Source organism: Microcebus murinus, chromosome 18 (genome assembly GCF_040939455.1).
Source record: "Microcebus murinus isolate Inina chromosome 18, M.murinus_Inina_mat1.0, whole genome shotgun sequence".
Classification (NCBI taxonomy): domain Eukaryota; kingdom Metazoa; phylum Chordata; class Mammalia; order Primates; family Cheirogaleidae; genus Microcebus; species Microcebus murinus.
Window position 1 is genome coordinate 42,821,659 of NC_134121.1, and position 26,846 is coordinate 42,848,504.

At 41.4% G+C, this 26,846-nt stretch overlaps 1 protein-coding gene across 1 annotated transcript; it reads right to left on the reverse strand.

Annotated features, from left to right (window-relative positions):
* Positions 1–3,156: 3,156 nt before the first annotated feature.
* On the reverse strand, positions 3,157–16,563 carry KRT23 (keratin 23). Its single transcript, XM_012765813.2, has 8 exons — positions 16,109–16,563; positions 10,969–11,051; positions 10,179–10,335; positions 8,932–9,093; positions 8,724–8,846; positions 5,813–6,033; positions 4,951–4,982; positions 3,157–3,545 (listed from the first exon to the last, which is right to left on the reverse strand). Exons 1-8 carry the CDS (start codon positions 16,502–16,504, stop codon positions 3,451–3,453), a joined length of 1,269 nt encoding a protein of 422 aa, XP_012621267.2. The 5' UTR covers positions 16,505–16,563; the 3' UTR covers positions 3,157–3,450.
* Between the last annotated feature and the right edge of the window lie 10,283 nt (positions 16,564–26,846).

The following is a 26,846-nucleotide window of genomic DNA, read 5'->3' on the forward strand; positions in this document are numbered from 1 at the left end:
CCAGGGTGACAGAGTGAGACTCTGTCTCAGTTTAGTCACTTGGATTAGAGATGTTTTCCCGATGATTCCCTTATTTGCATACATTACTATTTTACTTGGCTGAGAAAAAAATCTAAGAGGTAAAGGAAATGAGGAGGCTAAAATAACACGGCAAAGTTTCATCATGGAAACTTATTACAGGGGCGTAATACTTTGCCAAAATATTTGATTAGGCACCTGGAAGATAGCTTACTGAACTTAGGTGGAAGTATTAAATACGTATGCAGAGTTGTGTGAAATACTTTTTGACGTGAAGTATTCATCTTACTTCCAAGTTTTTATTCAGCTGCAGTTCCTGGAAGCAGTTCTCTACAGTTCTGCAAAATGAAACTCTGATCACGAGCACTTGGGAGTGACATGAAGGAGGTTCTTATTTTTGTATTAGTTGTCATGAATTTCTATGGAATGTATAAAAAATTAGTAATATGGGGAACATACAAACAAATAATAAAGTGCTCACCTGAAGCTACTGAAACAGTAGGTTCTCAGACTTGGCTGGACATTGTAGTTGCTTGAGAATATTTAAAATATATTGATGCCTGAGTTTCAGCCTTCAAAAATCTTGATTTAATTGGTCCAGAATGTGGCCTGGACATTAGAATTTTCATATCTCCCCAGGTGATCCCAAGGTGAGCCAAGTTTGAAAACCCTCCATGCTAAGTATGCTTTCTTGAGTCCCTTTCTCTTACCCACATTTTGCTGCCATAATTCAAGTCCTTGCTCCCATCTTGGCTTTATGACTTCTCCCCCACTGTACAGTTGCTACAATCCTTAATAATGGATGTTTATAAAGTTTAGATCCAAATTCCACACATCATCAACAAGGTGGGTGTGTAAAAATAGTAGCAGGCAAATGAGTCTAGAAAGGCGTGTATTTGATCGGATTGAGCAATATTAGCTGTGTCTATCCACTCTGCCCTTTTATGATACTGTGGGCAAATATGTTGACATAAATCTTAAATTACAAATTAATACTTTATACTTCTCTGGAAGAGCAGACTGTTTGCTTGGATTTGGGGCAATAGAATGATGATTGCTATTTATTCAAAGTGTTTCTGGAATGAAAACAGTAGAATTTATTACCACCTCCTTTATGTGGGTTGGGTGTGCGCCGGTCAAAACCAAATACAAACAAAAACTGCTTTGGGTGGTTACTCACCTGAACACACTAATCGATTTGTAATTTTGAAAGATTTTTGGGCTGATTTAAATGCGAGAGAAAGGTTATTCTGTTACCTAGAGCCCCAAATCATGGAATTGTCTCTTTATTGAGGTGAATGGTTTAATTCTCCCTACTTGCCTCTTCTTAGTGAAACAGAGGCAATTCCTTATTTATAGGGTAACCAGCCACTCCAGTTTGTCTGGGACTGAGCAGTTTCCTGGGCCAACTGGGATGAGCTGGTCACCTTCATTGATACTGTGAAAATTAATAAGACTTTAGAAGATTTTAGGTCCTTGGATAAAAAATTATTCATATGTTATGATTTACTATTACCAAATCATATGCAATCTATGATTATAAATGGAAGGCTTAGTGATTGTTTTCTGGGTCTGATGTTATAATTTTCTCTTCAGTTGGTCATTTTCTTCTTGAACATTCTTGAAAAGATTTTCTAGCAGTGCTCAAACTTCACCTTGAGAAAAATGTGTATTTTATGCACATTTTCTAGATTTTAAGAAAGAGGTAATAATGTCCAAAATAGCAGAATGTATTGGTGCTAAAATAGAGAAAAAAAATCCATGTTTTACATCTGCTTTGAGATTATAGTACCCTATTAACATGTGATTCTCTTTAGTAGAATGAAAGAGAAAAAGAGAATTAATAAAGTCTAATATGGATCTATCTTTGCCCAAAATAACATCAAAAGGTGCCACACACAAATACTGTGCAAGGAAAACTCATTGAAGATGGTTGTGTATTAATTGTTTTTGAGCCTCTCTGAAATAATCACACAGTAAAGATAAATTTATAATTTTACACCAGGTGATTCATATATTTCAGTCAAATCAATAATATGTTTTTGCAATGATGTGGTTGTTATCTTGGATTCTTTTTGCCTGATTTCAGATTGTTAGGGTCTGGTTTTCTATTCTTTGGGCATTAATGATCAGAAACACCAATTGTTGCCTTAAAGAGAAGATGAATCCAGTTTTAACAGATGACCAGTTCAGAAAATATCAAAATCAGTACTTTCCAAGAGAGTGTTAAAACACAGAGGCAATATGTGTGTGTGTGTGCGTGTGTGTGGCATTGCCAATGTGTTAGATGACAAGGGAATGAAATTACACCCACTTTTAGTTAAGTGACTGTTACAGGAGTCAGTAGACCTGGATCTAGATGCTGCTGCACCCAGTCAGTGAGTGTTTGAATAAAGGCTTTTGCTGCTCTGGCCCTCAGTTTATTTGTTTGTGAAATGGGAGGTTTTGACTATCCTATGCCCTTGGTCTCTTAAGTTGTTAACATCTTATAATTCCATGTACATCATACTGATGATGTCTTAATGGATACGTGGAGATTACTGTCCCCTTCTCCGGGGCAGCTCCTCTGCACCAGCCCCAGAACAATGACCCACACTCCTAGGATGTGAGAAAATGGCATGTTCTTCAGAGGGCAGAGGGACAGAGAAGGTTTAGGCACTGATGATAGCTCAACATAACACTCTGGATCTTAATATTTGCAATTTGGATCTTGGATGAATCACTTCCTCTTTTAGGGTCTTAATATTCCTCTGTAGTGAGGATTTTCATTTTTCTGACTCTCATTTTCTAGCTTTAAATCTCTTTTAAGCCCTTAAACTTTTTGTCTTTTTTTAAAGTGAGATGGAATAATTTTGGGTCATCTCATATTCCCAGTGAGGCTTTCTGAGCTTCCTTTTTCTCTGTTTCTTTCCTTCTCTTCCCTCTGGCAGAAGAGGGACTGGAGAGCCCCATGGACCACATCTCATGCTAAGGTTGCATGGCTTCGGGGTGACAATGATGCCCCGTGTTTGGCTGCCGTGGGTGTGTTTGAAGCATTAAGATCCCTCTGGAGCTTTCACCGACAATGCCCTGAGGAATCCTTGTTGGGATGAGACATTGGGGTGCTGTCTTGCCTAATGATATAAGAAAAAGACATGATGCAGCTGGTCTGGAGTTTTATTGGCTACAAAACTGATGCACAATGATGAGAATCTGAAGATTATAGTAGGAAAGTAGAGCTTTAAACTCATAGGCTCATACTTAGATTCAAAAAGTGCAATATATTAAGAGCATTATGGGAAATCTGGTGAGATTGTTAAAGAGAAAAAAAATGAAAGTTTCTGAGTTTGATACCTCCAAGGATACCTTTTAGGACTCACTCATTAGTATCTGGGTGGGGACTTTCCATTGGGGGAAAATAGTTTTTATAACAGGCAGAAACCCTCCTTGTCCTCATGCACACTTTTGGATCTCGTTCACTTGGGAAAGGATTATTCTTCCGTTGACGCTCTCCTGTGTGATGGCCTTGATCGTTGGAGCTGCAGACGCTGAGGGAAGGAGCACCAGAGAGGTCACTGACACGCTCCCTCCACCACGCGAACCGTACTCATTTTGGGCTCCCTGCCCTCAGCCCCTGAAGGCTCTGTGCCTTCCAAAATGATCACCAAACAGTGTGGTGGGCTCTGCTGCAATGACAAGGAATCTCCCCAAGAAGGGTTTTTTTCCTCCCACTCTCCAGGAAATGAGGGTCTCTGAACAGTATCACCTTCTGGAGGTCGAGACCTTCATCCTTGGTGCACCAGATTCAGAATCTAGTCTCTGACCACAAGCACTGGAGGAGTCCCTTCTGCATGTGTGGGCTTCGTAGCACTTGCACCACAGAGCCTATGAGCTTACAGAACACTAAATGCCATTTGGGTACCTCATTTTAAAATCTAGAAAGCGTGCCATGTGAGGGGTAGGCAATAAGGGAGGATGTTTATCATGGCTGTGTTCAAAGATAAGACTTACGCGAATAAGTGCCTTGTTGCCACATCAATAAACCAATTCTAGACCATAGGGAAGGATTGAAACCATTAACAGAGATACAAGGGAGGACTTCATTAAAATTCGAACCTCTCTAACAGAAGACTGGGCCATCTCATAGAGGAATGGGTCCCCATCCTTGGGCATGTATAAGGAGAGGCTCAAAGACTTTTCCGTCATTCCCGCAGAGGGATGGAGTTAGACCAGCTGTGATGATTCCTCCAACTTTGATTATTTGGATCTCTAATGCCTTAGAACTGGTTTACCACAAACTAATCAGAAAGTAACACCTGTCCCAGACTCTGTTCTGCTGGAATTTTCCAGTGAGATATTAAGGGTAATCTGAGAAAATAAGTTTCCCAGGTCAAAGATGTTTGGAAGTACTGGGTTAAACAAAGTAAAACTTTTGCCATTGTTACTTTCTCTGTCTTGTTCCTTTTCTTCCTCAAAGCAGTATTTATTCCATCTTTAACACTGAAATGCAACACACCTGCTCAAGAAGAGGGTAATGGTACCCAGTATTTCCAACCCTTTGTGGCCATAGAACTCATCTTCCGTGATACTCTATTCGCATCTCATGGAACACTAGTGCTCAACAGAATAGAGTTGGGAAAATGATGTGAAATCATTTCCACTTAATTTCCTAGAGGGGTTTAGGTAATAAAGATATAATACTATTAATTATCATTTGAATCTTCTTTATTGCTTGTAAAGAGCTTTCATATATATTGAGGACAATAATGAGAGCTCACTTCATTCTGTATTACCTAATTTGTTAACTGAAAATTCCTGACCATTTGGGAGTGAAATAAATCTTGAACACAGGACAATTGGGAGCACACTAAGGATTATGACTACTATAGAATGGCTAAACATGCCCATTCATTAAAAAAATAGATTCAAACAATGAAAGAAATTTTTTTTTACCTTTCATGCACGTCTTAGATTCTTCCATTGTCCTATAAAAGTGATAAAGATTAAAGCACACTTAGTATTAGCAACAATCCTAAAGACTCAGAATGAACTAGCTTCGTTTCCCTGCTTGTAAATTCTCAGCTCTTTAATGAGGATGATTATCTGAGCTTAGCAGTCTCGAGGTCATGAGTTAATGGGAGAAGCTCCCGGATCCAGAAAGGCAGTGAGTACCTCCTCTCACTAACCCCGGGGTCAGGGGAGGTCCCACCTAACCATGACCTCCTTTCAAAGCTGCAGGCTTTGCCTCCACTGGGACCTCTTCCAGGGTCCAGGTCTCAAGCTTGGGAACCCTGAGCTTCTCAGATTGTTCAAGGTTTGGTCTGATGACATTTTATTTATGTATTTTTTTAAAAACTTCTAACTAACCGTTCCTCTTGGGCCATAGAATGTATGTGCCCTTTATGTGGCCAAGGATTGTAATTTCCTTGGGTTGTCAGAAATATCATACTGAAAATGTAGACATGTCAATGTCTTAGGAATATTTTCTGCCGTTAAGCTAAAACCTTCCTCATCTTCTTTTTTGGGAGCCAAAATTGTGCTCATTCCCACGGGGAAACACAATAGCCAAAACCTTCTTAGTTATTTTCTTCCAGAGATTTTAATATACTAATTTTAACTGTTTTGACTGCAAATCTCAGTGTCCTAGGAGTGTTAGCTGATTGATTCACATTTGTTGCTTAATTAATACCACCTGATATAGGTATCTTCTGGAGAAATTCAACATAAATCTTTCTTTATTGCTAACAGAACCTAGCAGGGACAGAAACACACACCCGGGAGCCCTTTGCCTACTCTCGTGCCGACTTCGCCTTACCCTTCGCGTTCTCCCTCCAGGAGCTGGCGGTAGGTGGTGATTTCCTTCTCCAGGTGGGTTTTGATGCCCAGGAGCACCTTGTGTTCGATGTTCTGGCGCTCAAGGTCATGGCGCAGCTGCCTCAGTTCCTCCTCATAGTGGGAGATGATCTCTTGCATGTCCTGGAGCTGGCAGGAGTACCGAGACTGGGTCTCCGACAGCGTGTTTTCCAAAGCAGATTTCTGAAAGAAGAAATGTTACTGCTTTCGTTAACTGACTGATGGCTTGATTGATTCAATAACACGTGCTTGTTGAATGCTTAGCACATGCCGAGTACTCTTCTAGGTGTCCTGGTGGCTGCTGGGAACACCAAGATGACAGGTAGGCTGACTTATAGCTTGGGACTTTGGAAGCCCATTTTCTGCGCATAAAACCGTTGTATCAGGGTGCTCTTGGCAAGTCTGTGGCACTCCTGGGAATGAGGAATCTGCTGCCTTGTTCTGAACCGTTCTTCACTTCCTATGCTTACATTTCCTCTCTGGCTAGATCAAAGACTCCCAGAAGGAGATAGCAACTGGGACTGCTGTCTTCCTATCTTCAGAGAAGGGTCTCAAGTAGGGATGCCAGATAAAATAGAGGACATCGAGTTAAATTTGAATTTCAGATGAGCAATGAGTAATTTTTTGGTGTTATGCATGTCCCAAATATTGTTCCAATATTGCATGGGACATACTTATACTAAAAGAAATCTTTTCTGTTTATTTGAAATTCAAACTAAACTGAGTGTCCTATATTTTAATTGGGGAAATCTGGCAGCCCTAGTCTCTGGCAATGCATTTTGATTATGACAATGGTAACACATTGTCATTTTAAAAGAAATTCTAAAAGTTGCTCAATGAAGTTTCTGGGCTAGGATACAGAGGTCTGGGTTCAAGTCCTGGTTCTGTTTGGATTTGGCACCTGCTTTTCTGGAGCATTTAACTTGAATCTTAAAGAGAAACTCTTAACTGTGTCAGACACTCTCACTTTATCATGGCTGCTAGTTCAGGGGGCCCCTGACGCATTTAAACTGGCAGTTAGACCACATTTCCTGGTCTAGTCACTCTCCCATTCTCCCAGAGGGCTAAGTTATGCCTTATTCTCTGAAAGCAGTTACGACAGGACTCCCCCTAGCTCCCCCATTACTTCCACCCACATACTCGAATCGTGTCCAGGTACTCACTTCCCTCTGGTTATTACACATGAGCTGTCTGTGTTCTGGCCATTTCAGCAATTGCTACCCTTCTTGCATCATCAGTGTTCTCCTCTCTACTACATCATTCCCACCAGATGTCAAATAGAATAATTCCTCCCATCTTACAACTGTTCCCTCCTGAAGCCATATCTACGTTTGGCTATTGTCCAAGTGCTCTGCTCCCTTTCACCTACAGCAAAGCTCCTCTGAGGCTCGTCCAGACCTGCTGTTTCGAGTTCCTCTTGACCTCCCTCCAAAGTAGGCTAGGAAGCCCCACACAATCTGGCTCCACTGTGACCCCATGACCTCACCCTCCTCTCCCTCCCTTCTCCCAGCCACGTTCCTCTTCTCTGCTTTCTTCCTCCCTTTCTTCACTCACTGCAGCCCCACTGGCTTCCCTGCCGTCCCTCCAACTCACTGGCCACACTGATGCCTTGTAGCTTTTGCACTTGTTGTTCCCTCCTCCTGGACCCATCCATAGCCACAGAAGCACCTTCCCATCTCTGTTAGGTCTTTGCTCACTGTCACCCTGACAGTAAAACCTTTCCTGAATCTGGCAGCTCTTCACTCTGGCACATCTTACCTCCTCCCATCCCTCATTTCTTTGTAGCAGTTTTCTCCATCTAACATATATTTGGATGATTTGCACATTTACGATCTGTCACTCCCACTAGAATATAGACTCCTTCATTACCGAATCCTCCGTGCTAAGAATACTACCAGATAGCAGCATGCATGAAAATGGGCATACATGCCTTGCCCACCTCACAGGGTCATTGTGAAATAGTGTTATGTTAAAATACTTTGAAAGCTGCAAAGCACTATAATTATTTCTGTGCTCATTATCATTGCCTCTATAATGTACATTTTTAAAATAGACTCACAGCCAAGACACAGTGCACATTTTTAATGACAGTTCACCATCATTGATTCATGAAACGTAACAGTAATTTGCCATGTGCATCTGCAACAAAAATGAACAAATTGTTTCCTCTCAAGACCAAGGGTAGAGTAGCACTCAGGAATTATATTGATGAATGATTAGAAGATTCAATAGGCTATAAAGGGAATCAATGATAGACCTTATTTAATACATTTTAAATGCTTATGACACTCATACAGAGCATTTTCCTAAACCATGAGGATGATAGAAATGACTTGGACATAAGAACTTACTCACATGCATAATGAATAGAGCAGTACTTTGGAGGTAGCCAGAACTGGACTTGCCACCTACCATGTTGATACCAGAATTTCTTTATTTGGGGGGATGCAGGGGCAGCCTGGTTGTAAGTGGAGAGGGCACTGACAGAGATTATGAGGGTTCAGAATCCTCCCCGCAAAACACCACTGGTTTCACCATTGATCACTTATTAGCTGTGTGACCTTGGCCAATTGACTGTTGAAGCTTCGGTCTCCTCATCCCTAAAATGGGGACACTAAGACTTACCTGGAAAGTCAGTGTGAGAATTAATGATATTTAATACAATGAACCACTTCATACGACATTTGGCACCATGTGGACACTCAATACGGAGTAGCTCTTATTATCATTCTCATCATGAACAATTTGGATGGAAAGTAGAAAATGAGAGATTGTCTCAAGGAATCTGGAGTGTTGTGGCCTGGGAGAGAAATCAAGGAAGGCTTGTTGGAGGAGGTGATGTGGGACCCAGGATTTTCCTAGCCCCGACTCACCCTGTGGTACTGTGCCTGCAGGTCAATCTCTAGGGCCTGGAAAGTGCGCTTTAGTTCATGGATGTCACTTTGGCTTCTCTGAACAACTGCTGGACTGGCCACCTCCTGGGATATGGCTGCTGACTGTGGGAACAAGAGAGACAGAGGGGTCAGCATTGGGGCCACATGGCAATGGAACCTTTGGGAAGTTGGGCAACCTGTCTTTTACCTGCTCTTTATACCAAGTGTCCAAGTCTTGGTGCTTCTTCTTTATTATAAGCTCATATTCTTGCCTCATATCCTCCAGGATCTTAATCAGATCTTCCCCCGGAGTTGTATCCACCTTCACATTGACCTTGAAGCCATTTGGCACATGATGCTCCTCCATTTCCTGTTTAATAACAGAGAAAGCAAACGAATCTGCTGTGACGATCACAAGGCTGGATTGTTGTGTTGATTGGCAGCAGTTAATGGATCTCTCAAAAATTCAGCTTATGTGGTTGATACACTTTTGCTAGTTTGGTTTGGTTTCTCGGTTATTACTTTTTGATGACAAAACATCATATGCATTTTTTCCTCTAATAATTTTACAAAATAAAGAATAGCACAAGACAGGTAATTGAGTAGACTCTGTGATTACTGACTTTGTCCCTGCTTGAAAATATTTCAGAAAGAATTATGCTTGCACAGTGTGCAAAGTCCTCTTCAGCAAATGTTCATTGGTGAAGTGACTACACAATTAAGCAGCTGAACATTTCAGGTTATACACCACAGCTTTTAGGAAACAGTTCAGTACACAAAAGCCAGAAAGTGTAGTGGCTTTCAAAATCTTGTCAATGCCTTATGACTCTGCAGGGCTGACGCCCATAGGATTTCACGAAAACCAAGCAGCCACAGGAAAGGTTTAATTAACAATCATTGTCTAACCAGCTATTCAGAAACTAGGCTCTTTGATGTTCAGAGGCAATTTTGTTTGCCTAAAATGGGAATTGTTTTTCTATCATTTAATCAGAGTCTCAGGGACTTGAGATGGATGTCAACTTTTTAAAAGTCAGTTAAATGCTTCTGGAAATCAGAATTCTTAATTTTTGCCATGAATCTTATTTATCTTGGTCTGTAGCAGACTCTGTTTATTCTATTGTTCCCCAATTTGCTGCATATTAGCTCAATGAGGGAAGTTCATTCTCGCACATTTATTCTTACAGTATCGTATTAACAAATACATCTAAGTAAACATTGTGTAACAAAATTGTAGACCAACTCATCATTAATTATAATCATATTTTGGTTGTCATATTTGACATGTGAATAAACTTGACATTGGAAAAATTAAATATTTATTTTTTTATGATTATTTAGGTTGAAGGACACTAAGACTGGTATGCAGGTGGTGGTTTCTTCTACAGCTATTGAATTGTCTTGAAACGTGCAGGTGAAGAGCTGTGCTCATTACCAGGTCCCTGGGGAGGGTCCTACCTGCTCGTGGTGCTTCTTCATGAGGATGAGCTCTTTCCTCATTCCCTCCACCTCCTGTTCCAGGTCTGTTGTGATGATGGTCAGATTGTCTAAGGTCTTTCGGAGGCCCTCAAGTTCAATTTCCAAGTCTTTCTTAAAAGAGTGCTCATTTTCATACCTTTGGTGAGAAGGAAGAGTGCACCTGTTGTTGGAAGGCCATTGTCTTTGAAAGGATTCACCTTGATTTAGAGGTGAATCTCTTACTTTTTAGTTTAATGAGAAAAAATGAATACCTACAGGACACCTTTTCTATGTCTTTTTCATGCTATGCTTTTTTATGATGGTGACTCCATGTCAATTTTTACATCACGTAGGAAGAATAGAATAATAAACAGCCATATACCCATCATCTGGGTTTAGCAACCTTTAGTATTTTGCCATATTTGCTTCCTCTATATTCATTGCTGTAGTATTTCAAAGCAAATTATAGCTATGATGACATTGCATCACTAAATATCTCAGAATGTATTATTTAGGAAAAAGACATTTTTTCTAAACAAATATTATATTTATCATACCTAAAATTAATAATAGATTGTTTATATCATCTAATTCTTGACTCATATTGAAATTTCCCCATGCTGTATGTTTCATATCTGGTTTGTTTAAACTAGGGTCCACTCAAGTACCACACATTGCATTTGTTGTTGCTTTGCCTTTTAATTATAAGATTTTAGATGTGGGTAATGGGAAGATAAGTTTTCTAAAGCAAACAATCAAAAACCTGCACAACACTGAAGAAGAGACATACTTGAGGCTGAAGTCATCCACGGCCATCCTGGCATTGTCAATGAGAAGAATCATCTGAGCATTGCTCATCTTACCATCCACTATCTGTAAAACAGGCATTGAGAGTTATTTCAGGTGGACACGCCCACACAAAATGACTGCATTTCTGTTCTCTAGTTTCCTGGGTATTTGACTTGTCAGTATAGACAATTTCTTTTTGTGGCAGTGGAATGATGAATAATAACCAAATCAATAAATATTTATTGAGCACATACTAGATACAAAGTGCAGAATGATTTTATAATAAGAATATGATGTGTAGTCAATTTCACTGTCTGTGTTTTTTTTTTTTACATTGAGTTTTGACAGTGTGAGATGGCTATAACTGCTGAAAGAATGATGTAGGAAGGATTTGTAATTGTTCAAAATGTCTTCTACCTTTTTAGTGTTATGGACATGGCATAGCATTTTGCTTAAGCTCATTCACATCTGACAATATTAGGACTTTGGGTCCTGACTCTTTGCTTATTGTGACTATTAGTTCAGCTCTCTGAAAGCACAATAATAATTATTTTAGATGAACATAATTCTTATTAGTGATAGCATTCACATTTCCAATCAGTGTTACTGAGCAAAATTGACAAGCTAATTTTAAATGTATTTTATAATAGTCGTCACATAGCACAATTATTATTTTTTGCCCAAAGTGACTATAGCCATACACATAGCTTGTAGGTATGTGTATGTGTTTGTAACTTATTCTTTGATGAGAAGGTTCCAACTGTAGCTATTAAAATATTACTGAAATATTTCTTTATCATCTAATGAAGCTACTTAATAAGATGTAATGGTGATAAAGCCTCCCGTTAAAGACTTTTACTAGATGGTTATATAATTTTTTATCCTAAAAAGAAAAATATTGTTGAAAGTATTTACCGAGCAATTGTGTGTGTGTGTGTGTGTGTGTGTATGATTTGTAAATACTTCTAGGTATGTTATATGCAGAGAAATAGTGCACATGTGATGCATGTCACTGTCTTTCGGAAAATGGGGTAGAAGATGTCTCATTGTCAAAAGTATAATAATATTTTTGCACCAAGTATTGAGCTGAACTAGAAACTGGGAGCTTTTCTCTGTCTGACTCTGTTCCTGACCATCTGTGTGGATTGGAGCCAGTCAGTCCACTCCCTGGGCTTCAGTTTCATCACTTGTTAAATAAGGAGTTTGTACTAGAAACAGGTGACCTTAGAGGTCTTCGCTCTAAACTGTGATCTGGAGTCAGAGAATCCTGTGACATTCCCATTGTATTTATACAGTTGATTCCTTTATTTAGAAAGGATTTTCTTAGGACAAAGCTATAACTCAACACAAAGGCACCTTTTAAAAATCTGGTCCTATTTAAAGCTCCACTAATCACATGGAATTTGGTATCATGAATGCACAATGGCAGGATGCAGAGACGGCAGGAGCACTGGCCTGGGGTCCTGCCGGAGTGCTCACTAGCTGAGTGAGGTCGGCTGTGTTGCAGCTTCCACATCTATAAACTGGCGATAGGGGCCCAGACTGGTGGCTCACGCCTGTAAACCTAGCACTCTGGGAGGCCGAGGCGAGAGGATCGTTTGAGCTCAGGAGTTCGAGACCAGCTTGAGCGAGAGCAAGACCCTGTCTCTAACTATAAATAGAAATTATTTGGACAGCTACAAATATATAGAAAAAATTAGCTGGGCATGGTGGCGCATGCCTGTAGTCCCAGCTACTCGGGAGGCTGAGGCAGGAGGATCGCTTGAGTCCAGGAGTTTGAGGTTGCTGTGAGCTAGGCTGACGCCACGGCACTCTAGCTAGCCTGGGCAACAGAGTAAGACTCTGTCTCAAAAAAAAAAAAAAAAAAAAAAAAAAAAAGAAAATGGCGATTGGAATAGCCATTTCATCAAAGAGTTATGAGAGTTAGAAGAGATTAAATGAAATAATGTAAAACAGCATATTCTTGGCATATTATGCTCTGAAACATTAGTTGAAACTGAATTATTGTAGAAAAGTGTACATTATACAATTTTCTTTTTAAAAATCTAGCACTTTTGTAATTAGAGCCAATGACTGCATTGGATACATCCCCAGGTTTTATATGTTGAGATGCATCCTCAAACTTTTGCTATTTGTGGTGAGAAATAGCTAGGTTGGCTGCTCCAATTCCTTTTTCTCCTTATGGGATTTTCCAGATGGTATTATAACTTCTTCCTTTGCTCTCAAAAAGGATACTGTAGGTATTTCCTTGTCTTCCTATAATGCTGCTGGTGGGAATCCTTACTAATACTTTCCCCTCCAAATCCATTATTATTTGTATTATATAAGTACATTCAAAATGAAAGTAGCTCCATCCCAAAATGCCCAGGGGCCCCTGGAGTAAGCCTTATTCTCTTGTGCACTGAGTTATTGTATTTGACACATACTATGAGGTATTGATTGACATCCAGAGAAGCCTTGCCATATATACTCCACAGAATCAGAAAATAAAAAATACCATCTGTGGGCTTATTTGGCATTTCTAAGTTAAAGTGAGTTAAATTCATTGCAAAGCCCATATTAAACCAATGGTTTGGTTGATAGCATGTGAATGTGAGTTCTGAAATGTGCTTGATACAGACCACATTTAAAACCATTTCCCACTGTTCAGACTTACTTGATAACAGTATTATGATATAACCACTATTTCTGAGATAATCTTCATGGTAATAAATGGATAAAGATGGATTGAAAAATAATATATGAGGCATAGCATTTGCATTGAATGTTGTAATTAATCACCTGAATGCTCCCCAAGGCCCCCGAGTTCCTTCTTTTAAAATCTAGTTGATATATTAGCACAGTATTGTTGCCTCAGAGTGTATGATCTCCTACCATGGAGAGGAAAATAGAATTTCTGACTGTAAACCAAAATGCCAAATACAGTTCTACTGAGACTCATTCAAGGAGTTTTATTAATGATGGCCCTATGGCTATGTATGAGTCTGGATTTCAGAAGATTGGATTAATTTTGAACTCAATTTCTTACTGTCTTTTTGAGTAACATTTACTATCTCTAGTGTAAGAGCGGAAGAGAGCTGTGTCTACTCGGAGCACTTCATCAAGACCCGGGAAGGGGCAGCCCCAGGCAACTGTAGGATCTCTTTGGGCCTCTGTTTTCTCATCTACAAATGGGGGAGGTTGGGATAGATGGAAAATCTCAACTTCAAAGGGTTGCTTTCTTCAAATGCAAAGAAAATGCAACATCTGAAGTAAAAATCCAGAAAGGAGTGGAATTTGAAACTGAAGAAGCTTCCTATTTAATGTCAGACCCCAGAATCCCTGGCCACCTGGAGAGTGGGCAAGCTGCACGGCGCCCACTTCCCTGAATTGCACCCACTCACTTTCCTCAATTCTTTTCCCAAGACTATGGACAACCACTTGGCTTCAGTCTCCTTATCTGTAAATTGGGGATAAAAATATCTGCTGTGAGGATTAAATGAGATAATATGTATGAAATATATGTTGCATGATTAATAATGAAGATGTAATGCATTATCTTTATTGATAATGAGTATCAAATATTTTTGTATGAGGTAGGCTGGTCAGCACCACACTGTAGTGGGATTTACATGGCCACTGGAAACAGAGCTGGGTTAGAATCCTGCCTCTGCCTCTCACTAGTGGCTTTGAATGGCTATTGCAAGTTCCTGAGCTCCAGTTTCCTTCCAGGGTTGTTGTGGGAATTAAATTAGATGATATAGAACACTTCCATCATTGCAGAAAGCTCTTGGACAGCGTTGCTATGTGTATTAAATACCCAATATGATTCCTGGGGATATAATAAGTGTTCAACAAATGTTTCCCTCCCTTTCTCCCTTTCTTTTTTTTTCTTCCTTTCTTCTGCTAGCTCCTAAATTCTTTGACCAGATCTAACCTCTTATTTCTTTTGGAAGTCATGTTCTCAGCTCTCATTTGTCAAAATCTTCTATTCTATCCATTCTAAAACCAAAGCAACTTTATTAAACAAAAAACACGATGAGGACTGTTGAGTCACCTTGTTTTTTTCCTAAAGACAACCATGCACTATATAGTTAAGGTAATTACACAGTCAGTTATTAGGTTGATTATTCAATAATTAGGGTTCATTACAAGGACAGATTTATATTATCTTGATTGGTCCTTCCTACATTCAAACAAGGATGACTGAGTGTTGTGAAATAATATGGTCCAAATATTGGAAACCTGCGATGCCCTTTCTAGGTTAGGTTAAATCATGATCTTACAAAGAATTTTCTGGGAGTGCTTAAAATAAGAGGAAAGTTAGGTAGCTTTAAAAAATAACCCATGAGAGGACTGGATTCCCTCTACTTCTAGCTAATGTTATGAGATGGCCCAGGAGGGATGTGCTTAGCTTTTTTTGATATTGGGTTAAAAAGTTATTTCTTTTATGAAGAAGATCTCCATAGCCCATCCCAACTCTAAAAGTCTAAAAATTATGCTCATTTTATTATTATTTGTTCTATCAATATATCATTGCCAGAACTCTGAGCAATTCTATCTTCTAGCAGCCCCCAGACAGAAATATACGGGGATGGCACAATGATCGACCTGCTGGTGGAGTGAAAACTTCTAGGTTTAATCTCCAGAATGGTATAACTCAGCCTTTTGTTGATGGACAACCTCCCTGTCGCCAGGACTTTGAGGTGGAGCAGAACTGATGTAATGAGAAAGTAAACAGTCTCTTGGCCTTGTGCATGGAGCATGCAACACAAATACCAACCCCTAGCACTACTCTGGCATTGTTGGGTCATAAGTGATACTGAACAGCAGCTGGTTGCCTCACATGTCTTGGATTTTTTTTTTTTGCTGTATGAAAAATCAGGCAGTCTCATTTTAAAAATAATCTATAGTACTTTTGTAATTTTTGCTGCCTTCTTTTTCTACATAATTCACATATAGGAGATTCATTATACAAAACAGATTTTCCCAAGTCCAAATTTAAGGTGTAATAAAAAAATATCCTTAAAAACCTTTATGCACAATTACTTTAAGCTCTTCTGCTATTTTCCTGGAAACTGTCTTTTGTACTGATTTTCCCTCCTGGGGGTCCTCTGGCAATGCAGCCCCATCTCGAGCGCCAGGGTCACCCAGCATCTTACCTGCTCCTGCAGGCGGCTGACGTTTTCCTCGTATTGGGAGTAATCTTTCCTACTGCCAGGGTCTCTCTGCTGATGCCACTGCAGGATGCGGCTTTCAAGCTTCACGTTGGCCTCCTCCAGGGCGCGCACCTTGTCCAGGTAGGAGGCCAGGCGGTCGTTGAGGTTCTGCATGGTGGTCTTCCCGTTCCCACCCAGGAGGGAACTGCCTCTTCCAGGCCCCCAAGCCCCTCCATGGGGCCGGCAGCTTGGCGTGGTGTAGGAAAGGGAGATGCGGACACCCCCCGCACCGCCATGGACGCTGGGAGCCCGAGGGAAGCACCTGGCCTGACCCGAGCCACTGCCGGTTCCATGGAAGGAGGCCAAGGTGGTCTGCCTGAAGCTGTGGCTGGAGTTCATGGTCCCATCTGTGTTTGGGGCAGGGCTGGGCTCTGCTCCACTCCCGGGCACCACAGAACTGAGCCGCCTCAGACTGCCCTGATGGTTTTATGCCCTTTGCTGTGGGAGTTCCCTGCTCTGACAATTGTACCAACAAGATCATATCATTGTGCAACATGTGTTTCCTCTTGGTCAATGCCGAAGTGCCCCTGGGCCTTTACACACATTGTTGTTGTTTAGAACCACATCAATGTGACAGTTTGCTTCCTCCCTCCCAGTTGTAACCCGGAGGTGTGGCCCACGACATCAGGTGGGTATTAGTCTCAGGTGTCTTTCTAATCTTTCCGTGGAGTTTTTCCATTGTATATTTATCCGAAAAGGGTCAGATCAAAGTCCACAAAAAGATTACTTGGTATAGCGTAGATTATATTTTGGAAAACAGATATTAAAACCATAAATACACACATCCTCTCCCCACCCCGAGTAAACAAGCCCCAGCTTTAAAGCGAGGGTTCGGGAGACTCCTAAAGGAAGAGCCAGCTCAGAACAGGACCCACGTCCCGGAATAAAACTACTTGTGCTGAGGAAACAGAAGATTCTGAATATCTGATGTCTTTGTGGCAGTTGCTGTTTAATGGAAAGTAATTTCAAAGGACTTGCTCTTAAGAACAAACCCTCAATTAGAGTTATAATTAATTAATGAATGGCCGAGCCTTCTGCTGCCAGGGTGCCTTTCATCCCAGCACGCCTCAAAACCAAACAACTCTGGTCTGTGCTCAGGGGACGTCCCTTGGCTAGGGAGGAATGCGGCCGTGGTCGGCAGCCCGTCCCTGGCTGAGCTCCGCGATGGCCGGGCTCTGTGTCTGTGACCTGCAGAGGAACGGCGGAAACAGGAAATGTGCCATGGGTTGTCAAACGTGCTTGATGATCTTCCACTTTGTCTGCCAAGGTAAAGGTTAGAAGGAATAAAGAAGTAGTCTGGGGGCGGGGGCCGCGTGCTGGTTACTGGCAGCTAGATTTAAAGGGGACTTGGAAATAAAATGTCAGCGTAAGTTAAATGGAGGTGTACACTATATTTATGGATTGGAAGACTCAGTATTTAAAGAGGTACCTTCAGTCATTTACATCTTGAGGATGTTGAGCATACATTTAATGACATACGGTAGGTTTCAAGGTGGGATTTGAGTGGCAATACTATGTTGTACAGTAGTTTAGCACTTTGGCTGCGAAGTCAAGGCCTTTAGCCTTCCTGGGTCCAAGCCATTAATTTGACAGATGAGGAAACTGAGGCCTGTGAGGGCTGGGTATGGTGAGGACAGACTATGGGTTGGAGGGAGAGCTGGGGCAGGATACTTTCTGCCACATAGCGCTGTTATCTTGAGTTGATCTTGACAGGGTCCTCTGTGGAGCTTCTCTCTCACAATGACAATGGGACTCACCACTTGATGTAGCTCTTTGGTTTCTCTTTTTAATCCCTCAACAACTTGGTGTCGCTGGGCAAGGTTGTTGTCCCCATTCGGCAGATAGAGTCAGCAGCTCCTAGGGGCGAACGATTCAGAGCTGGTTTGTGTGCACAGTGTACTTGAGCTCATGAATTCTTAGCTGTCACTGCATGAGTCTGTACTGTCCCCTCTGCCTGCAAAGTCACTCACCCCTGCTTCTCCTGTAGTTCGAGAGTGACCTCTACCAACAATCGTTTCTGAGTCCTCCAGCATGTGTTGGGTGCCCCTTGTAGGGGGAAACTGCCTCTTCTGGATCCCAAGACCCTCGAGAGGGCAGACAGCGTGGTATCCCCACCCCAAGGTGGAAGCTGGGAGCCGCCGGCCAGGCCCAGCCACCTCCTGAGACTGGGATGACGTCCACCCTGTGCTTTCACCCACCCCTGCATTTGTCACATGCCTCTGAGGCTGCAGGCTTCTTGAAAGCAGGGATTATGCCTTCCATCTTTCAAGCACCAAAGTCTGGCTTCTTGTCAGCATTTTGTAAATGTGTGTTAACTCAGTAATAAACTTCATAGAGTCAGGGTTTTAACTTAGGTCCTCTGATGCCATCATCTCCTGTTCCTTTTTAGGATTGAGTTATAGAACCAGAGAGTAGGAAAAAGCCTCTTCTGAGAGTGGGCCCGCCATCCACAAAGATAGAACTATTTCTAATTACAAATAAAACCACCCAAAGCACACCAGCCCTGCTATTCCTGCTCTTTTTTTTTTTTTTTTTTTTTTTTTTTGAGACAGTGTCTCGCTTTGTTGCCTAGGCTAGAGTGAGTGCCGTGGCGTCAGCCTAGCTCACAGCAACCTCAAACTCCCAAGTAGCTGGGACTACAGGCATGTGCCACCATGCCCGGCTAATTTTTTCTATATATATTAGTTGGCCAATTAATTTCTTTCTATTTATAGTAGAGACGGGGTCTCGCTCTTGCTCAGGCTGGTTTCGAACTCCTGACCTTGAGCAATCCGCCCGCCTCGGCCTCCCAGAGTGGTAGGATTACAGGCGTGAGCCACCGCGCCCGGCCATATTCCTGCTCTTATGACAAACCTATGACTCCTATCAAGGAGAATCCTCTGGATTATTTTCATCTCTTCATGCACAAGCTGGAAAAATTTAGCCAAGACTCAAGAAAGCTTGGGGGAGTGCTTAGGAGTGCCCATGGTCACGTACACCTCCAACATGAGAAAAAGACAAAATGGAGACATGATATAAGGAGAACAAATGAGGGAGCCATAGAGACTTAGTTGGACATGTTGGGGCAAGCAGTGTTCTGATGCATGTGGATGGTTCTTGGTCATCAAGGTCATGGTCGGTTTTTGTTCACATGGCCAGCCTCATAAAGGAAGACAGCATCCACTGCTAGCACAGGCAAGGGCTGGGCTGCACACCCTTTCCCTATATTCTCCTACGAAAGTCCACGATGGAATTGATGTTTCCCTGCTCATTTCAGGTGTGTCTGAATGGCAGTGACTTAGCCCCGTAAATTTGGCCCATGTCTCATTGTATGTCAGTGTGTGGGAGTTTGATTTATAGGGGTTAACCTTGAGCAAAATATTTCTTGTATCATAGCAGGACCAGGGTAGGGAAAAACTGGTGGTGAGATTTGAGAGGAGTGGGGAGAAACAGTCTCTCCTAGTACTATCACACAATGATTGTCCTTATAACTTCTAATGTATGGCGTTCTACCAGATTTTAAAAGAACACGAAAGTACAAGAAAAAAGATTAAAAGAACACACACCAATTCCACCACATAGACACAACCATTGGTGACATTTTGTGAACATTTCAGACACTCTTTGTGTACATGTTGGAAGACTAGACTAATTTTAGAAAAAGGAGCTCATACAATTTATTCTATTTTAGAAAGAATTAAGTCAATTAAAATTTTTAAATTGGCAAATAAGAAACTAAAATGAATTCACATTAGTCATATGCTTTTTACAGGATTTTTAAACTTTCATCACATTCTTTTAAATTTTACATTTTTAAGAAGAGTAAAATGACCAATATTTGTGGAATCTCAGAACTAGGAAGAGGGACAATAAGAAGTCATTTGTTGCAGCTTTCTGCTTCTAGGGAGGTCAACAGCAGATGGCTGAATTTACTTCTAAACTATTTTTAAAGAACTAGAGGGATGAAGGCTACCACTGCTTTCTTAGTAAATGTCCAAGATTTATTTATTTTTTTGGTTAATGAGCATTTCACCTGCAATATGGTTTCATGACTTTTTTTTTGTATTTCTGTTGAGTTCAAATTGTTCAGAATCAGAATTATTCTCTTTTGTATGACCTTCTGGCTAAAGGATTTTTAAATTTTCACATTATTCACATTTGGTTCATCTTTCTGATGAACTGAGATGTCATTAAAAGGCAGTAGGTATTTTGTAGGAGAGGTTGGGTGGTGAGTGAATGAATGAGGTTGCATGCAGGGACTTCAGAGGTCAAAAGGGAGCCCTGACAACAGTTCGTGTCATTAGCTGGGAGCACAGTCTGTTTGTGCCTTTTAAAGATAATCACTCCATCACTGGATTGTTTTATAGGCACCTCTTCTTTATAGAGAGAGAGGAATGGCCAAAATGACTCCCAAATATATTTTTACTGTGCATGACATTTCAGAACAGATGAGCATTAGGTCTGCAGGCAACATTGCTATGTCCTATCCTGTGATTTGGAGGGTTACATAAAAAGATTAGGCACTCATAGAAATAACACTGCCTCTGCAGTGCCACCAGATTTGACATTTTATAACGACCTCAGTTTATCAAACTGTGGCCAAATACAACAGAAAAAACCAATTTTCTCATATTTCTATTTTTTCAGGAAAAAGGGGCCAACAGATAGAAGATTTGCATTACAAAGTAGTCAGGACAGTATTTAGAACCAGGAGGAAAACAAGAATCAACTTAATGTTGCTTCCAAATAGTATCTGTGTATGACATACAAGGAAAAATAATTTTAAAAACCATACATGAATAAAAAAGGTTTTAAGATCACAGAAGGAAGTTTTCTCAAAGGGTAGGTAATGAAACAACCATGGTAGGTACCTTTCTTAATTTGATTTTTAAAAGCAGGAAAGAATTAGCAAAGGATGCTGAGTTGTACAGGGTCTTGTAAGTGACCACCAAGGAAGAGTATTTGGGACCCTAAGAGAAGAGTTAGGAAATTCGAAGAGGCAAAAATATCAGAGTAAAGAAAGAACAAGCAGATTTCAATTAAATACGGTCTGTATTTATAGAAGCCAGACCAGCAGGTATTTATTAAGGTCCTAATCTGTATTAATATAGTTCTAAGCGATTTGCACACATGCACGAATGAAAGACGTTTGCTGCCCATGGTGTGTGGTGAACGACTGCCTAGTTATCCCACCTCGTAGCTGTCAGAAAGCTTAAAGGCAAAGGCTGTGACTGAGTCACCTTTTAATTCCCCAGTATTTCCAAGTTATGGCAGGCCCTTGGTAAATGTTTGCTGAACTTGGTCTTGGGAGGAATAGAAAGCAGTAGTGGATTGTGGGGAATAGACTTAGTGAGATGGAAATGAGAAGAAAAGAAAGCTGATTTTTGAAAGCGATAAGCTCTCCAAAGGTGTGGGTAGGAAGGCCAAAGACTGAAACAGGATTCTCATCATCTACCCTCAAACTATGAATTTCTCTCTAATTCCGGCGTTGGTTAAATTCCATGTCCACAAAACATTTGGAGTAAGATCCTCTAATTTAGTTCATTTAATTATTAATTTTATTGATGGTTGACTGTGGAGGTGCTCTGGTTTTGTAAATAGACTAACGAGACACAATTCTTACTTTTAAGGATCCTCCAGTCTCTGAACCTGAGGGTTTGGTTTGGTTTCATTATTTTGTGGATCCAGTATTTCGCCAAATGACGCAACCTGTTAGTGAGGATCTGCTCTGGGGTGCTTAGGAGCAGTTACCGATCTTTATGTATTTTTTCCTTGAATTCAGAGTGGCCAGTGCTCACTCAGGGAGATGCAGCAATTCATCCTCATCACCAACAGAGAAAGCCTTTTTTCCTGGTTGTCAAGATCTTTTCACCTGGTTGAGATGAAGTCATCATCATTTGAGGGACATATTTGTCATTCAACACCGTGGTGTAAGCCTGGGAAGAATGGGTTGACCTAGCCCATGATACTGAGAGTTGAGCCTCATTTATCATTTTCACTTTCAGGAAAGAAGGCCCACCCCTCCCTCCTTCCAGCTTCCTGTTCCGGCTGACACCAAACCTTTCTGAGGAGGCAAGAGATGATGTTGCAACTAGATAACTTCTTTGAAAGGAGCTCCAGGACACTCTGACTTAAGCCTGGCTTTAGAAAGATCCTTAAGTCCTTTTGTGCTACCTTTGGCGTGCCACCAGGCCTGCTGGGGTGATTTCATTCATTTAAGGCCACAGAAGAAAAACAGATCCCCACTAATGGGTGGGAAGTGCTAGTGCAAGTGAAATGATTTCACTCTTCTTTTTCTTCCTGTTATCATCTTAATCCAGAACATGATAGGTAGTCAAATAAATCCTTTACACAAAGAGTGTTGTCATTCATAATCCTTGAACTAACCTCGGTGTTCACTGGGCGTTACTTTCTCTTGCCGTATAAGGAGACATTTGGAGCAACTGTGGTTTGCTGAGGCGTCATCTCATGCAATTTGCTGAAATCTTGTCCATGTGGGTTTCACTTTGAGCCCAGTGTGGGTCATGTTGTGGCAGGGCCAGTGTCCGGAGGGCTGTGGGAAGGTCCTTGTCTAGCAGGATTCTTCCCCACTTGACAATTGTTAGTGTCTGAAATTCAAACATGTATTTGTTTGCTTCACCACAATGTTGCTTCTTAATTCAAAACCAAATCTTAATTGCATTGCTTGCCTTTTCATTCACTCATTCAACAAAATCTATTGAGTGCCTGAGTGAGTGGAGTAGACAGGGCGAGATGAAGCTGGTGACACATGCAGATGCTGGGACGCTCCAGGATTTCTCAGCACTGCTAAGGGTCTTGAACTTCAACACAAGAGACGAGGAAAACCACAGAAAGGTTTTAAGCAGGAGAGCATGGAGTCGGGGTCATACTGGTAATTCAAAAAGATCACTCTGGCTGTCTTGTGGAGAATGAATGAAAGTCTTGACTTAGTCTTACTTTTCTGAGCAGGAGAAAGTCATACTGAATACTTTCCATTAGGTCTCGCTCCCATCTTTCCCTTCCATCCTTCCGTCTTCCTCCTTTCCCCTGTGGACCCAGAGCTTTCTCTCTCCGTTTGTTCTCTTCTTTCTGTTTCGGAGTTACAGTGGCCAAAATTGGCTGGAAGAACAGAATCATTCCATTTAGTTGTCTTTTTTCTTTTGCCCTTAGATTGTAACAAGTCAATAAGGCCATAAATTTTTGCAAAGTGTATATTGATTTAAAGGGGGGAAAAATAAAGAGGAAGAGGCAGCTTTGTGTGGTCTGCAGTTCCACAGTCCCAGGTTTGAATCCAGGCTCTGACACTATCTGTGTGACCCTCTCCTGCCTCACGTGTGTCAGCTGCACAATGAGAACACTTAACACTTTGGCACGTTGTAAGTGCTCAGTAAATGTTAATTGCTATTATTAAAAGGTGACCCCCAGAAGGTTATGGAGTATGTTTACACCTTCAAACTGTCAGTTAACGCATAGCCTTAAACATATATCATCAATTGTGTTCCCCGAGGCTGGAAGTACAGCATGGAAACTTGAGTGGTTGGTGAATTTAAACACTTATGACTTCATTACTGTATACATCAATCTCCAGTTTTGGTCTTGGTGTTTTATAGATATGGTACATGAGTCAGTCTCTCTCTCTCTTTCTCTCTCTCTCTCTCTCTCTCTCTCTCTCTCTCTCTCTCTCTCTCTCTCCCTCCCTCCCTCCCTCCCTCTTTCTCTCTCTCTCTCCCTCTTTCTCTCTCTCTCTCTCCCTCTTTCTCTCTCTCTCCCCCCCTCTCTCTCTCTCGTCCTCTCCCTTCCTCCCTCTCTTGATTTTCTTTGGTTTAATTGTAAGTAAGAGTGGTAGGCAGAATAATGGCACCCCAAAGGTTTCCACATCCTAATACCTAAATCCTTGGCTGGGCTGTTACATGGCAAAAAGGAATTAAAGTTGTGAATAGAGTTAAGGTTGCCAATCAGCTGGCCTTAAAATAGGGAGACTGTCTTGAATTATTCAGGGGGGGTCCAATATAGTCATGAGTGTCTTTGAAAGTGGAAGAAAGAAGTAGACGACTCGGTGAGTGTTGGAGAAGGAGATGTTAAGGGCAATGGTAAGAGCGATGAGACTGCTGACTTTGAAGATGGAAGGGGACACGAGCCAAAAATTGTGGGCAGCCCCTGGAAGCTGGAAAAGGCAAGGAAACAAATTCTCCCCTAGGGCCTCCAGGAAGGAACACAGCCCTGCCCACACTTTGATTTTAGCACACTGAGAGCTGAGTTAGACTTCTAACATAGAGAACAGCAAGGTAATACATTTGTGTAGTTTTGAGCCACTAATTTGGGAGTAATTTGTTACATGTAGTGAAAGTAGAAAGTTAATACGGCAAGTGTGAGTTTGTTGTGGGGGAAGAGAATCAGGACTCCGGGGGATTGATTTTTGCTGAGGATTGAATCAAGGTGAATGAAATATTTTTTCCACATCATTCATAAATATTTTTTCAATATACATACTTAGTATAGATCTAGTGACTTTATTTCGTAAACCCTGAATTAGCCAAACATAGGCAGATATTTTTCTTACTTGCAAATTAATTTATATGATATAGCTCACAAAATTATAGAATTTAAATCTCATGTAATTCAACATGTCACAAATAACCTTTATTGAAAAGTGTAAAATGACACAAAATCAAGGCTGTTCCTGAAGACCCAGGACACATGGGTACCATAATCAGGCCAGATGTGAATATGGGTCTTTTATTTTCAACCCAGGCCCATCTCCCTCCTGCTCTCTTTCTCTGTCCCCAGCTCTGCAGATCCTCTGTGCCCCTTCCACTCAGGCAGAGCTCTGAACCATGGGTTTCTTCATTGCTAATTGTTGTTTACTACACAGGCTTCAGATTGTTTGTATGAAGGGACGGTGCTGTAACTGGGACACAGGACACGGTCCCTGCAACCTAGTCCCCTGTACATTCTGTGCCACTTGGATGAGCACCAAATGGCCTCTTGGTTCTTCTCATTCCGCAGTCACAGAGCATCCTGTTTTGCTCCTTCCTCCTCCTTATTTTGCCTGTTTCTCCCAGCACCTCCCCTGAATTCACAGACATATAATAACATCTTCCACTTCTATCTAAACCTAATACGTTTGATTTCACTTCTGATTACTATCCTCCTCCCAGCAATTTTTAGCCTTTCTTTAAAGGGATCCTGGAGATGGACTTAGGATATCTCATCCTATCTGTTTTGTGTCCTGTTAATCTTGGGATGGGTCAAAACCAGAAAGTCCTCTGCATCTTTGGCAACCCACAGCTGCTGATGAAGCCACAGGCTGTTGGACACGTGGGCATCTGGCAGCTGTTGTTTTGATCTTGTGTTTACCATGAATACAAGCAGGCTTAGAAGGGAGACCTGTTCTTTCCTGATGCTTCTCCAATCAAGACCTCTTGGTTTTATATCTAGTGGAGCAGAGCTATACTGTGCCAGTCTTCAACCAACAAACTTCACATGATCCCAACAACCTAACTGGCCCATCTTCTTCCTACTGGCTGCAAAGAGTGTGAAGGTTGATAAGTTGTGAGGGGTCCTTTATGACTGAGGTCCATAATATTCTGGAAAATGGAAGAGTTGTACCTGCATGTGGTTTTTACTTTGGGTCATTGTGTGACTCAGCTTTCTATGAAAAAAGGAAGGTTTCATCCTTAATCTAGGACTGTCGTTAGTTATCAGGATGGCTGTGCATGACTATGCCGTTGTCGGTTAGTGCAAGTGAGATAACTCATTAGCTCTAGTGTGGTTGTTTTGCCAATTGGATGTAAGCTTCTCTAAGCAGCCTAATGCAACACCACTAATGATGTCACTGGGTGCTAGGTGTGCTCTAAGAGCTTTGCATACATTAATTAATGCCATCATCTCAACCCTGTGAAGTAGATGCTATTAATAGCCCCATTTTAAAGATGAGGAAGTAGAAGTTAAGTAACTTGCTCAAGATCTCACAGGAGGTGACAGGGCTGGGAATCAGAACCAACTGGTCTAGATTCATGTATCTGTTCTTTTTTTTTTGATACTTTTTAATACAACTTTTTTTAAATTTCAGAATATTACAGGGGTACAGATGTTTAGTTTACATATATTGCCTTTGCCCCACCAGAGTCAGAGCTACAAGCATGTCCATCCGCCAAACAGTGCACGCTGTGCCCATTAGGTGTGACTATACCCATCCCCACCTCCCCCCCATCTGCTCGACACCCAATGAATGTTACTACTATATGTGCACATAAGTGTTGATCAATTAATACTAATTTGATGCTCTTAATCAGAGTGTAATTCTGCTTTTTAAAGAGAGATGGCCAAAGTTCTCTTCTTGCTTTTTCTACTGCCTTTGTAGTGGCTACTTGTTCTGGCTTTTCATCCTCATCTCCTTTTCCTCCTCCACTTACAGAGTCCTCTTAAGTGGGTTGTGGTTTTATTTGCCCTCTACCGTGAGACTTCTCTCTGCAACCACAGCGCTGTGCCGAGAGCTGGGTGGGGGAATTGCTTGGACAGTGGCAGTGAGAGAGGAGGGCACAGCTATGTTTTTCTGGTAGGTAAGTGGAAAATGAGCTGACAAACACTTGTCTTCTACTGAAGTGCAGAGAGACAACCTTTTTACTCTTACATATGGCTGGGGATAGGTAGCCCTCTACACCCAACTACACCGATTTAAAGAAATTCAGCCCAAAGTGAC

Excerpts from the sequence above, each read along its gene's own strand:
- KRT23 (XM_012765813.2), bottom strand. The coding sequence starts at position 16,504 with ATGAACTCCAGCCACAGCTTCAGGCAGACCACCTTGGCCTCCTTCCAT. Across the intron at positions 4,983-5,812 it reads CTGGAGGGAGAACGCGAAGG|GACAATGGAAGAATCTAAGA; the intron begins GTAAGGCGAAGT and ends TCACTTTTATAG. Across the intron at positions 3,546-4,950 it reads ATCTAAGACGTGCATGAAAG|CGTCTGCAGCTCCAACGATC; the intron begins GTAAAAAAAAAT and ends TCCTTCCCTCAG.